We start from the raw sequence: 15070 nt of genomic DNA on the forward strand, positions 1-15070 counted from the left end.
AGAAGAAAAATTGGGAAATATTGGCACTCAGCACGTATATAGGGTCAAATTTATACAGATGAATTTCAGCAGTTTTACCGGGATCGTTGGGGTAAACCCCCAAAAAAATTTTCAAGGCTTAATACTGTGAAAATGATTGAGGAAGGAATTATATATGCTATTCATTGTGTGTGTGAATATTTGATTAGAAATCAATGAAACCCAACGCTTAAAAAGAGTCTATATGCTTATTTATGATAAATTCATGCGTGATTAACTGCAATTGGCTGCCATTATGAAAGTATTATGAATGTTGCAAGTATCCTTTTGTAGTTTGATTACTGCATTTTTCATTCAAAGTTTTATTTTTTCAGAAAATGATGCTGATAATTGTTATCTTGATTGATTGATCACAACACCTGAATTTATTTTGTATTTGTTTATTATGGTGTAATCATTATTATATGCTGCTATTATTCGATTTATATATGTATGATATTCCCTTTGATTGCTGCATTTGTTTAAAAGTTTTCATTTTTTCAGAAATTGATTGAGATAATATATGATTTTTTTTGTTTAAAAAAAAAACATTTTAAAATTATTTTTTGGATGATGAATGAATTATGTATTATCAATATTACGGTAATTTGCTTCCATGTTTTATACATGTTACATTTATTATAACTTTTCATATGATTACTACATTTTTTATTGTTTAAGAATGCATTTTGTCAGAATTAATTGGGATGATTGATATCGTGTGACTTTCTGTTTCCTTTTCTCACTCAGATAGAGATTACTTGCCTGTTTGTGATTAAATCATGTATTATCAGCTGTATTTATTTGGCAAAACTCATTACACTTGGCGTGTTTCTAATGAGCATCGCTAACCGGTATTACCCACATAAGTATCCAGAATTCCGGAAAACTTCCCAGTAGAAACAGACGACGAGGAATGTGAGTTAACAGGATTATTCGCTCTGTGGAAACAGGTTGCTTTAAGGGCGATACGGTTTTTCGATTCTGGAAAAGATTGACTGTTTTTACAATTCTCTTAAGAAACATGCCTTGGGAAGTCATAGATTTTGTCTCTTGTGCTAATGGCGTATTTTGTGATCCAAAGAGTTATATTTTTAATAGTGCAACATACATGTAGATGATTAAATACATTTATCAGAATATATTAGACATATCTAGGCTTTATTTCCTTGCCTATTTTATTTTTGTTTGATTTCAGGAGGTAGATGGGAAAAATGATTAAACTACATTATGGTGCTTCAATAACTTTTTTTAATAAAAATTATTATTTTTGTCACTTTTGATTTCACGAAATAAAAGAGTAAATTTTCAAGATGGCCAGTACTTGACATTGCATTGTGAACTCTGTGTAAGAATTACATTAATTCTTGAATTGCTAGCTCTCTTATTATATGTACACCTTTTTGTAATTGGAAAATTATAAGTGAATATGTACATGTATGTGCCTTTTGTAAATGAAATGAATCATTCAATTCAAATAAAACATTTATTTTCTTTCATTTCATCACATATGTTTCCTGTAAACATAAGTTCATACATAAATCAATTTGTTATGAAAAATATAAATATATACATGTTGGGTTTAAGGAAGAAGGCGTATACCCTAAAAGATGAGGCTTGTGGCGGGATACGCCTATAGACATAAATACAATAGACAATCATTTATTAATCCCTTCAAGTGGACTTGCTGTTGGGGCTTTATTCTTGAATTAACCTGTGATGACTTTAAAGGGGAAGTTCAACCTTACAAAACGTTTGTCATAAAGATAACCTAAAAGACAATAAAGAATAAATATTGGTGAAGGTTCAAGGAAAATCCGTCAAAGATTAAGAAAGTTAATAGAAGTTCAAGTTTTGGATTTGTGATGTCATATACGAGCACCTGCCCCATACATGTATGCTGTGTTTTCATTTTTATTTTGTAATGGTTCATGATGTCTCTAAATTGTTCTCTTTCAGGAGCAGGTTTGAAATAATTTGTTGATATACTGAAGGTACAATAAAAAACATTTTCAATGTGTTCGAGAAAATTATTACGTTGTATTGGAAAGCTGCTAGCTATGATGTCACAAATTCTAATTTCTAATTCGTTTTTTAATTTTGATAGATTTTCCTCCAACCTTCACCAATATATATATATATATATTTGGGAGGGGGGCTATTTTTACAATAAACTATTTGTCAGGGTGAACTTCCCCTTTAAACTTAAATTGATATAGGCATTAAAGGTCAAGTCCAACTCAGAAAATTGTTGATTTAAATCAATAGGGAAAAATCAGACAAGCGCAATGCTGAAAATTTCATCAAAATCGGATGTAAAATAAGAAAGTTGTGACATTTCAAAATTATGCTTATTTTTCACAAAATAGTTATATGAATGAGTATGTTACATCCAAATGAGAGAGTTGATGATGTTACTCACTCACTATTCCTTTTGTTTTTTATTGTTTGAATGATACAATATTTCAATTTTTACAAATTTGACAATTAAGACCTCCTTGCCTGAACCACAAAATTTTAAATTAATGGAATTCCACTTTCTCAGGACCAGTACTGGAACGGACTATCCAAAGACATTTCAGACTCGAATTCATTGTTTATATTCAAACGTAAACTTAAACACACTTTTCTGAATGATTATGCAGTTCAGGCAGCAGTAGATATCTAAACCTTTCAGCAGCTCCATTTTACCACCATACCCCCTTTAAAACATTACTTTCCTTCCAGGACGTGCTACAGATGTGATTAAACCAATTAGTTCACTATACCTGTATAAACTCTTGCTTTTCTTTTACTTTGTTATTTTTAATAACTATATAGCCTTATATCCTATCTCCTTCCATTGGGGCCTATAACTCACAAACTCTGCTTTCAACTTAGGCCCCTCTATTTTTCACTGATTTAAATTCTCATTGTGTATAATTTCTGTGTCAAGAACCATTTATTTCAACTCAAGATAATTATGTTATACTCATGTCAAGCATGTAAATGTCTGTATATGAAAAATGGAAATAAGCTAAACTGAAACTGTGTTCAGGGAGGAATGAAACTTTATTTCACATGACAATGACGAGAAAATCAAAATATTTCATATTTCATATAATAAAATACAAAAGAAATAGTAAGTGAGTGATGTCATCAGTTCCACCATTTGCATACCGACCGAGATGTAGGCTACAACTGTAGACCCATATCTGCAGTGTGTGTATCACAGCTGATTCAAGGAGTCTGCATAGCAGACTAGGTCTACTGGAGCTGCAGATGTCTGAAATGGCTCGCTTCGCTCGCCCTTTCAGGCTCATTTGCTTCGCAAACCAGCTGCAGATCCCACTTCACGAGCCATTCAGAGTCTGCATAGCAGACTAACCGAGATGTGCATATAACTGTTTTGTGAAATGAAGCGAAACTTTAAAATGTCATAACTTTTTTATTTTACATTCAATTTTGATGAAATTTTTAGCATTATGCTTATTGGATTTTTCTCTTTTTATTCAAATCAAGTTTTTGTTGGGATGGACTTGTCCTTTGAATGAAAATAAAATTGAGTATAGTTTAGATATTGAATCGATGGATTCAACGCACAAAATTATATCCTTTGTCATTATATTATATTCTATCTTGTTTTATGCATATGCTCTATTGGATACTCTTTACATGAAATGAAATTGAATTAAAATTCATTTCTTTTCTTAAATAAATGCAATCCTTATGTAGATATATGCCAAATATGCAATATACAAATTGGACATAAACTACCTTCAAGGCAAAACATACAATGTTTGTTTCATATGATGCTTTGAAAATTGATTATTTATAATAATTAAATTTTCAGATGATTTTTCAGAACATGCTCTTCAGCATTTTACCGTGTTATTTACGAGTTAAGTTCTCCTCTTTTTCTCATGTGATTTTGCAATATTAACATATTTTATGTCTTGAATATATATATATATATATATATATAATGAGAATTGATACACATGTGAAGAGATGAAATAAAAAAAGAGTCGTGTATCTCAAATGGAATTGGGACTAATTTATTTTTAATTTCTATAGTGATCTCTTATAATGCCAAGTTTTGGTATGTATTAAAATAAGATATATGGAGGGTGTTTCACTTAAGGTAAAGTGTGACTGAGAGTCATATGCTTTTCAAATTTTTGAAGCTCACATGATATGTCCCGGGATATGTCACACACAAGCTTATTGATGGGGGCGTCATGGTCTAGTGGTTATAACTCTCGTATTTCAATCTGAGGGTCGTGGGTTCGATTCCCAGCCATGGCGCTTTTTCCTTCAGCAAGAAATTTACGCACAAAGTGCTGTTAATCTTTCTTTATCTCTAGGTTTCATGGTGCAATACATGTATTTTCATTTTTTATTGGCGTGAAAAAAAGTCATGATACACTGTTTAAAAAAAAATTATTTTACTGAAAAATAAAGACTTTGCAGTAAGCAATAACATAATCATTCTGCAAATTCATAAAACAGGAATTTTTTTGCAATTTAGTAGAACATTCCTGTTCTGCAAAATCTTTATTTTTCTGTAAAATCAGTTTTTTTTTAAGCAGTCTATCATGACTTATTTTCACCCCAATAAAAAGGGGGAAAGGGTGTTTTATTAAAGGAAATTTCTAAGGTTCCATACACCAAATACAAGTTTCCTGTAAGATTATGCCATCTGGTAAGATTACAAGGTGTTCTCGAGACACTGCTGCAGGAACTTCTTTAATTTTAAGGATATTTTTTTAACAGTGTAGGGCATTGGCACAATGTACCAATACATTCGAGGGACACGGTGTATTGGGACCCCCCAAAAAAAAAAAAAAAAAAGTTAAAAACAAAGTGTATTTCACCCTTTTCCCTTTCATTTTTTTTCTTAGGTCCTGAAACTTTTTGCGATCCATGCCCACCCCCCCCCCCCTCCTCAACTCTACAACAGTTTGATAGGAAAATTTTGACAAGCCCCCCCCCAAAAAAAAAAAAAAAGGTTTTCAACCACAAAACAAGGATATATTTCATGCCCTTACCAGTTGGTCTAATACCCTTTTTTTTGCATTCATTTCGCCCAATTAACACCTATCCAATTAGACCAAAATGGTTTACTTAATGGCTATTAGACCAACTGGTTATTAGAAGAAATGGTGAGTGGGCCCGGAGTTGGCGAAATAGCAGTTAGACCACGTGGATAGTGGACGAACTGGTGATAGATCAAAATATAGTAGACGAGTTGGTAATTAGACGAATTGGCATTAGACCAAATGGAAATAAACCGAGTGTGATTGATCCTGATGCCACGGCGCGTCGTGACGGTTCCATGTTACCGCCAAGTAACTCAACTAAACCGACGAATAGTCTGTCATCGCTATACGCAACAGAAGTAGTCGATCTAGGCCCTCTTGCAACAAAGATGTTAAGCAATGATTTATGTCATCAAGGGGGTGGGGCGAGCCCCCCCCCCCCTACAAAAAAGGTTTTCACCCAAAAATGAAGGTCACCTTGTCCACGAAAAAAAAATCAAGCAAAAAAAAAACTTGTGTAAAAACAGATTGACTGCTGGCTCTCAATAGGTGGGCATTGGCCGGTTGTGCAACTCCCCCCCCCCCCCTGATTCGCCACTGTCATCTAGACATACCATAAACCTAACTAGGATTTATGATCAATATCCTTAAACTGATCTATAATTTACCAGTATATAATAGTGTGAAAATAGAAACACTCGAATTTTTTCTTTTGTTATTAACATTATACACTTTAACAATATCAAAGGAAAAATACCGAGAGTATGTAGCAAATTGCGCAATCAGAAAAGGAACTAAGAGATGCTAGAGAAAAAACATATAGGCCTAAAACTAGAATGGGAGTGGAAAAATTATTGAAGAAATACAAGTAATCAAGAGAGAAATATTGGATGAGAAAGAGAATGATCGGAGATAGTAAAAATGAGACATAATGAGGGAGGGGGAGGAAGGGCGAAGAGAGAGCTTTGTACCCCCACCCAAAGCCCCCCCCCCCTGGCCCTCTCTCTATTGCGCTCTCTCGCTTTCTATATAGAATTGCGCATTTTCCTTCCTGAGCTGACGTGACGTAAGGATCCTAGCACTGCATTTTACCTGCGTTCATTTTGTGACGTCATGATGGGGATGCGCTTGTTACATGATTTGCATAGTTACAAAGTTTATTTTCCCATATGCATTATTATCTTTTTCATCATTATTGATGTGGCGTACACAGCTATTCTATTTCTAGCGAACTTATCGTTTTCTTCTTGAGTATTATCTCGATTCGAATCTTTCGATATGAGTGACGAACGTGAGTAAAAGAATAATTAAAATCCGAACAACTTTTTCAATGGTTCATTAGAATTATATTCCATGTTCCTCTGATTTCTAAGCTAAGTAATTTTTAATTTTACAAGGAAAATGTTTATTTCGCTTAAAATATAATTACAATCTACAAATAATTGTATTTTAAATTAAATTGTTTAGAAAAAGAAAAATACCGAGATAAAACCAAATAAAGCTGTTTCCAAACATGTTGCTGTACATGTGTGTAACTAAAAAGTGTAAATCTTATCATTTAAGAAGTGAAATACTGAATAGGCAAAATATGATTTTGCATATTCTTAATGATCCGATTAACCTGCTTCTTTTTTATTCAATATTGTTTTGCTTTATTTTCAGCGAATTCAGTTGTCCCCGACTTTCAGAAAAAGTTGGCGGACGTTATCGCTTTCGAGGAGTACACATTCATATACGATGTTCAGGAGGGTCTGATTGACTCGTTCATCCAACATCTCCAAGACCAGTCAGCGGCAGACCAGTTAGAGATGGAGAAGGAGATGGTGGATGACAGGGTGGTGGAGGCTGAGGAGGAGGCCGAAGAGGCAGAGCAGGAGGAGAATGCGGAGAAGAAGGAGACAGTAGACATGGAGATCGACGCAGAAGAAGAGAAGGCACAGGAGATGGACTCGGCAGTTGAGAACATGAAGAGAGTGGTAGAAAAGTTACCGGACGAGGAGGAGAAGTTGGACATCCGATTCGAAGAAGAGCAGATAGAACTTGGAGATCAGGATCTGGTGGTAGCTGCTGAGGAGCAGACAGTAGCGGTAGAGGGGGAGCAGATTGAGGTTGAGCATGCTAAGGCGGAGTCGGTGGTGGCTAAAGAGGAAAAGGAAGTGGTTGCAATGGAGGAGACTGAGGAGGCAGCCAATGCATCGGAGTGGGTAGATGCAGTGGCAGAGGAGGAGGAAGGAGAGGAAGAAGATGATATGCCAGTACAAGAGGAGCAGTTTGAGGCAAATGATAAAATGGCCGAGGAAAAGATGGAGGCAAAAGAGGAGCAGGTTGTTGCAGATGAGGAGCAAGTAGTCTCGGCTGAAAAGGTGAAGGCTGAGGTGGAGCAGGTCGAGGATGGAGAGGAGCAGAATGGGGCTTTTGTGGAGCAGCTGGAGACTCGGGCTGAGGAGGAGCAAGTCATGATGTGTGAGGAGGAGAATGCCGAAAAGCCGAAGGTAGAGGAGCATCTCGAGAAGGTTGAGGAAAAGCAGTCTGTGGAGGCTGAGGAGAAGCAGTCTGAGGAGGCTGAGGAGAAGCAGTCTAAGGAGGCTGAGGAGATGCAGTCTGAGGAGGCTGAAGAGAAGCAGTCCGAGGAGGCTGAGGTGAAGAAGTCTAAGGAGGCTGAGGAGAAGCAGTCTGGGGAGGCTGAGGAGAAGCAGTCTGAAGAGGCTGAAGAGAAGCAGTTTAAGGAGGCTGAGGAGAAGCAGTCCGATGAGGCTGAGGAAAAGCAGTCTGAGGAGGCTGAGGAGAAGCACTCTGAGGAGGCTGAGGAGAAGCAGTCCGATGAGGCTGAGGAAAAGCAGTCTGAGGAGGCTGAGGAGAAGCAGTCTGAGGAGGCTGAGGAGAAGCAGTCTAAGGAGGCTGAAGAGCAAGTTGAGGCTGACGAGCAGATGGAGAAGGCGGGGGCGATGGAGTTGGTGGATTCTGAGAAGGCAGATGGCGAGCAGGAGGGTGATGATGAGAAGAAAGATTGTATTAGAAGGAGAACCAAGTGGTGGAAACTTCTTTGTTGTTTTGGTTGGAGGAGTCGGAGGAGGCGCTTTTCAGAATAAAAGGAAAATATTTTAGAATTATAGTTGATTAACGGTATAATACAATAGACCTGTAAATAAATAATTTTTCATTTATATATCAAGGCATTCTAAAAGACATTTTATGTCATGATGGTCTGTTGCTAGGTACACGTTGAGAAACGAGTATGTATTAGGGAAAGAAATATATTGTAGAATAAACGGAAACAATAGTGAAGAAAAGGAAAAGATGAAGAGTACAAAGAAAGATTAAGAAAGAGGTCCTAAAAAGAAGGAAGGAAGAAAGAAAAAAGTAAAGAAAGTGAGAAAGAATGAAGGAAGGAAAGAAAGAGAGAAAGAAAGAAAAAAAAGAAATAACAAAAAGGAAGAAAGAAAGAAAGACTTTTTTTGACTTTTTAAATGAAAACTTCATTTACAAATTATAACAAAAGTCAAGTGTAAAATAAAAGAATAGTTCGACATATTAACATTCAAGTGAAACCAGGTTGATTACAGAAACAGAGTGAAACCAAAAGTTATATGAGCCATGCAATAATGCCCTCGTTAATTGTAAAAAGTAATCTATTCATACACCATTTACGTAAAAAGGTACCAATATTGAAACATAATTTGTTAAGTAAATTCATATAGTATTCTGTTTTGAGACGGTGTAAAGAAATAATAAGTGGATCGGTGAAATTTGAGGTTCGGTACATAAAATAAATCGTACTTTTTAAACAAATAATAAGAAAATTAGCAAGGCGGATAACCTTTCTGTCACCGATTCAAAGAAAGACCAATTTGACCTACATAACCTTTCTAAGAAAGAAAGAAAAAAAAATGAAAGAAAGGAAGAAAGGAAGTGAAAGAGAAAGGGAAAAAAAGAAAGGGTAACGGTTTTTGGGAGAAAAAAAATTGACAGTTGTCCATTGTGTGTCACAGGATCAACATATCCCTACTGCTCCGTGTGGAAGTTTGTTTTAGCGATATCAAATGCTATGGTATCATTGTATCAAATCATCATTTGATTAGTTTGATCTAAAACAAAATCGTCGCAATGAAGGTTTATCTAACATATTTGTTTTATAAGGATGCTCTATACATGGGAGAGATTCATAGCTATATCTAATAGGTACATGACCTGCCATTCGAGGGAGGATCGGGCGCTACTTGGGGGCGGCACTTGATCTCATCATGGCCCTGGGAAGCGGGGGTGCAGGTACCCCCAAAATGTCCTTGGGGGTTCTGCATGTGTTATTTTCCATAAACAGTACCCCCAGTGATTCTGGAGGATGTTTAATAATTGAACAATGAAACCAAAATGACCTTCATTTTGTAGTAAAAACTTTTTTTTTCTTATTTTTTTTTACTTTCAAATTTCTCGGGACCAATTTGACCTACATTTGTAGTGAAAATCAATTTTTCCTTTTTTTGGGGGGTGGCTTTTCAATTCACAGCACCTTCTTCACTTGAAAAATCGTTCCCAGGAGCGGAACCGATCAGTTAATTTTCGCCATGCGACGCAGAACGAACCCACAACGTAGCGACTGCATTGAAAATGCAGTTCAAATCCTTGTGAATAGCTTAGAGGTCTTTGTCGAAAATTGGTGAATCGGAGTAGCATTTTCGTCTCGGAGCTAATGAACAATTGCAAATATGTCGTTCGTCTTGAGTCATGGACGAAACTGCTAATTTGATTCACCAACCATCGACGAAGACTTCATTGTCATGAACAATAGATTCTCTATGTTTCCGAAAGTGTTTTGCGTCGCTGTTGTGAAAGCTCCCTATCATTGAAATAGTTTTAGGCGGTCACGAATCGGTTTTATCTATGTGTCTTTGGAGTGTATCTTCCTGAATCAATAATGCGAGCGCAAAGCGCAAGTTGATTTTTTATATATATAATTTATATTCGGATCTAAAAAAATTCAAGCACTATAAATGAAAAAGAAAATGTTATCATTATTTGTTTAACCAATGAACGGGGCATTCTAAGCACAGTATGTCATCATAATATAAAGAGGATGACTATGTTCTTATTCCTCTTCCTAAACTCGAGATAAAATTTTTCGATATTCCAATCTGAAATTGAATTTAATTTTTCAGAAATTCATGGATATCTACTAAGCCTAATGAGGGCGCGAAATTTGCTGATAGTAAGTCCTGAAACTGAACATTTAAAGCACGTTTTGAATTATGAATAGGATACATGGGTTAATATATTTTAACAATTAACGCAAACGCAAATCACAAGCCGAAATTTGTGATAAACTGTCATGAAAAGGATATTTAAGTAGTTTTTTAGAATCAATAAAGGTATACATCCTAACTCATCCGGATCCGCCTATGAAAAAAAGGTTTGAAATTTTCTTGTTTGGCAGAAAAGAATTGTATGCCTATAAATACTGAAATAGAAATTCCTGCGTAAATTTACCTTAACACGAGTTTCAATGATAGATGGAACCGTGCGGAAAAATTATTATTTCGACTGTACATCAGATGTCAAAAACAAATACTATATTCCATTTTATTTGCTGATATCTGTGTAACATTAAAATTTTATTTCATTTTTGCAATTTAATTCTTCTTTTTTTTTCTTTAAAAAGAGCACATTTCTCTGCTTATAATCGCTTTCTATGGATCATGTCGTTTTTAATTGATTATATTCTATTCTCATATTCATTTTTTGTTTAATATACACTCTAAAAAATGAAGTGCTAATTTAGCTCTTAAAGAGCGTGTATAGTGACTGCACTTCGGAGTGCTGATTTGTCTAGTTCAATGTAGTTGGGCCCCGTATTATAAAGAGTTGCGATTGATCCGATCAAGTGCAACCATGGAAAGCCGGCAACGTCAACATCTAAAATACTTGTTTGCTTAAAATATTTTTTAGAACTGACGTATGTTGTTAATACATTCACTGTTTTCTTGACAATTCAGTATGCTTCTCTTTGTTTACAAAGGACATTGGGCAAATTTCCTGAAGAGATAATTATGACATTGATGGATTCCCATACACTTGAGATCGATTGGATCAACGTAACTCTTTGACAAGTCGGTGCACTGATCAACGAATGGGAATTACAAGGCTAGTATAGCATGTCGAAAGGGGGCGCCCTGCTAGGTTATTATTTAAAACTCCTCTTTTCCTCACTTCAAACTCTTTTTTTTTAAGCGAGCCTATTTTTTTTTCATTTTCAATTGTTCATAATGGATTTATTGTCTACCTTACTCTGCTCTCCTGTGTACCTTTAAACACTCGTACAAAGCGCCTTACAAATGTCGTTTTGTTGTTCTTCTTCTTCTACTTCTTCTTCTTCTTCTTCTTCTTTTTTCTTCTTCTTCTTCTCCTCCTTCTTCTTCTTCTTGTCATCTAATTCATCATCTTCCCTTTCTTTTTTTCTTGTGTCCTGAACATTTTTGGGGTCCATGCCCACCCCCCTCCCCTTTCTCAACTCTACAGCAGTTCAATATGGGACGTCCGGTTCATGGAGTAGACCAAGGGCGGATGCAGGATCTTTTTTTTTTTAAAAAGGGGGGGGGACAAATTTTCAATTTTGACAAGTTACCCCCCCCCCAAAAAAAAAATAAAAGGTTTTCAACCACAAATTAAGGATATATTTCGTACCCGATACAATTTGACAAGCAAAGAAAAAAGGTTTTAATCACAAATTAAAGATATTTTGTAGACAAAATAATTTCACAAGCAAAAAAGAAAGGGTCTTAATTTTCAAAAGAGGGGTTATACCTCTGTTTTAATGGCATTTTTACATTACAAATTTTTATTTCTGCTTCTGGATCCGCGCCTGCAGTATACTCTCGATTTGTATACTCGTCCATTCATCACATGGTCTACGTACCTTCATTCAGTCTAATGACATTCCATCCATCAACATTTCGTCTAACAACCATTTGGTCTAATACCCATTTGGTGCATTAATCACTCCGCCTTATCACCAATTCATCTGTGACCATTTTATCTAATAACCAGTTGGTCTAATAACCATTTTTTTATTCATTTCGCCCAATTAACACCTATCCAATTAGACCAAAATGGTTTATGGACTAAATGGCTATTAGACCAACTGGTTATTAGACGAAATGGTGAGTGGACGAAATAGCAATTAGACCATGTGGATAGTGGATGAACTGATGGTATATCAAATGATAGTAGACGAGTTGGTAATTAGACGAATTGGCATTAGACCAATTGGAAATAAACCGAGTATGCGAGATGTCTATATAGCGACAGCATTTATCCTGATGCCAAGACGGCTTAATGTTGCCGCCAAGAGATTTCAAATAAACCGACTCCAAACCGACGAATAGTCCGTCATTGGTATACGCAACAGAAATAGTCGATCTGGGCCCTCTTGCACCAAAGATTGTATACCATGATTTATGTCATCAAGTAGGGGCGGATCCAGGATTTTCCAAAAGAAAAAAAAAGGTTTTCACCCCAAAATTAAGGGCTTCTTGTCCACGAAATTTTGTTCAAGCATAAAAAAGGACTCTTGTGTAAAAACAGACTGCTGGCTCTCAAAAGGTGGGCATGGGCCGGTTGTGCAACCCCCCCCCCCCCCCCTGATTCGCCACTGTCATCAAGACGTACCATAAACCTAAATAGCATTTATGATCAATTTCCTTAAACTGACTTATATTTAGCAGTATAGTGTAGAAATAGAAACACTCGAATTGCATTGCTTTGCTATTAACATTATACACTTTAACAATACCAAAGGAAAACAAATACCGAGAGAGATATATCAAGTTGTGGAGACAAGAAGGGAACTAAAAGATGCTAGAAAAAAAACATATAGGCCTTAAACTAGAATGGGAGTGGAGAAATTATTGAAGAAATAAAAGTATTTAAGAGAGAAATATTGGATGAGAAAGAGAATGACCGGAGAGAGTGAGAGAGAAACATAGTGAGAAAGGGAGGGCCAGGGGGAGAGAAAGGCCGAGAGGAGGGTTGATTAGAGAGTCCTTGTACACCCCTCCCCCTCTCTCTCTTTCTTGCGCTCTCTCGCTCTCTGAATAGAACTGCGCATTTTCCTTCCTGACGTAAGGATCCTGACACTGCATTTTACCTGCTTTAATATTGTGACGTCATTATGGAGATGCGCAGGCAACATGATTTGCATAGTTACAAAGTTTATTTTCCCATATGCATTATTATCATTTTCATCATTATTGATGCGGCGTATACAGCTATTATAGCGAACTTATCGTTTTCTTTTTGAGTATTATCTCTATTCGAATCTTTCAATATGAGTGACGAACGTGAGTAAAATAAAATAATAAAAATACGGACAATTTTTTAAATGCTTCATTAGAATTATATTCCATGATCCTCTGATTTGTAAGCTATGTAATTTTTTATTTTACAAGAAAAGGTTTATTTCTCTTAAAGTAGAATTACAACCTACCTTTCTAATTAAATTGTTTAGGAAAAGAATAATGCCAAGATGAAACCAAATAAGCTTGTTTACCAAACATCTTGCTGTACATGTGTATAACTCAACATTGTAAATCTTATCATTTAAGAAGTGAAATACTGAATAGACACCAGTAGGCAAAACATATTCTTAGCGATCCGATATTATCATAACGTGCTTTTTTAATATATAATGTTGTTTCGCTTTATTTTCAGCGAATATAGTTGTCCCCGACTTTCAGAAAAAGTTGGCGGACGTTATCGCTTTCGAGGAGTACACATTCATATACGATGTTCAGGAGAATCTGATTGACTCGTTCATCCAACATCTCCAAGACCAGTCAACGGCAGACCAGTTAGAGATGGAGAAGGAGATGGTGGATGACAGGGTGGTGGAGGCTGAGAAGGAGGTCGAAGATGCAGAGCAGGAGGAGAAGAAGGAGACAGTAGACATGGAGATCGACGCAGAAGAAGAGAAGGCACAGGAGATGGACTCGGCAGATAAGAACATAGAGAGTGGAAGGTTACCGGAGGAGGAGGAGAAGTTGGACATCCGATTCGAAGAAGAGCAGATAGAACTTGGAGATCAGGATCTGGTGGTAGCTGCTGAGGAGCAGACAGTAGCGGTAGAGGGGGAGCAGATTGAGGTTGAGCATGCTAAGGCGGAGTCGGTGGTGGCTAAAGAGGAAAAGGAAGTGGTTGCAATGGAGGAGACTGAGGAGGCAGCCAATGCATCGGAGTGGGTAGATGCAGTGGCAGAGGAGGAAGGAGAGGAAGAAGATGATATGCCAGTACAAGAGGAGCAGTTTGAGGCAAATTATAAAATGGCCGAGGAAAAGATGGTGGCAAAAGAGGAGCAGGTTGTTGCAGAGGAGCAAGAAGTCTTGACTGAAACAGAGGAGGTGGTTGCTGATGAGGAGCAAGTAGTCTCGGCTGAAAAGGTGAAGGCTGAGGTGGAGCAGGTCGAGGATGGAGAGGAGCAGAATGGGGCTTTTGTGGAGCAGCTGGAGACTCGGGCTGAGGAGGAGCAAGTCATGATGTGTGAGGAGGAGAATGCCGAAAAGCCGAAGGTAGAGGAGCATCTCGAGAAGGTTGAGGAAAAGCAGTCTGTGGAGGCTGAGGAGAAGCAGTCTGAGGAGGCTGAAGAGAAGCAGTCTGTGGAGGCTGAGGAGAAGCAATCCGATGAGGCTGAGGAAAAGCAGTCTGAGGAGGCTGAAGAGAAGCAGTCTGAGGAGGCTGAGGATAAGCACTCTGAGGAGGCTGAGGAGAAGCAGTCCGATGAGGCTGAGGAAAAGCAGTCTGAGGAGGCTGAGGAGAAGCAGTCTGAGGAGGCTGAGGAGAAGCAGTCTAAGGGGGCTGAAGAGCAAGTTGAGGCTGACGAGCAGATGGAGAAGGCGGGGGCGATGGAGTTGGTGGATTCTGAGAAGGCAGATGGCGAGCAGGAGGGTGATGATGAGAAGAAAGATTGTATTAGAAGGAGAACCAAGTGGTGGAAACTTCTTTGTTGTTTTGGTTGGAGGAGTCGGAGGAGGCGCTTTTCAGAATAA

General features: G+C 37.2%; 2 protein-coding genes across 2 annotated transcripts; both read left to right on the forward strand.

Moving 5' to 3' along the window:
* Positions 1-6595: 6595 nt before the first annotated feature.
* On the forward strand, positions 6596-8255 carry LOC121413108 (cilia- and flagella-associated protein 251-like). Its single transcript, XM_041605872.1, has one exon. It carries the CDS (start codon positions 6647-6649, stop codon positions 8126-8128), a length of 1482 nt encoding a protein of 493 aa, XP_041461806.1. The 5' UTR covers positions 6596-6646; the 3' UTR covers positions 8129-8255.
* Positions 8256-13356: 5101 nt separating this feature from the next.
* LOC121413109 (eukaryotic translation initiation factor 4 gamma-like) lies at positions 13357-15070 on the forward strand. Its single transcript, XM_041605873.1, has 2 exons — positions 13357-13369; positions 13740-15070. The coding sequence occupies exons 1-2, from the start codon at positions 13357-13359 to the stop codon at positions 15068-15070; spliced, it is 1344 nt and encodes a 447-aa protein (XP_041461807.1).

The sequence above is a fragment of the Lytechinus variegatus genome, chromosome 4 (assembly GCF_018143015.1).
Source record: "Lytechinus variegatus isolate NC3 chromosome 4, Lvar_3.0, whole genome shotgun sequence".
Taxonomy (NCBI): domain Eukaryota; kingdom Metazoa; phylum Echinodermata; class Echinoidea; order Temnopleuroida; family Toxopneustidae; genus Lytechinus; species Lytechinus variegatus.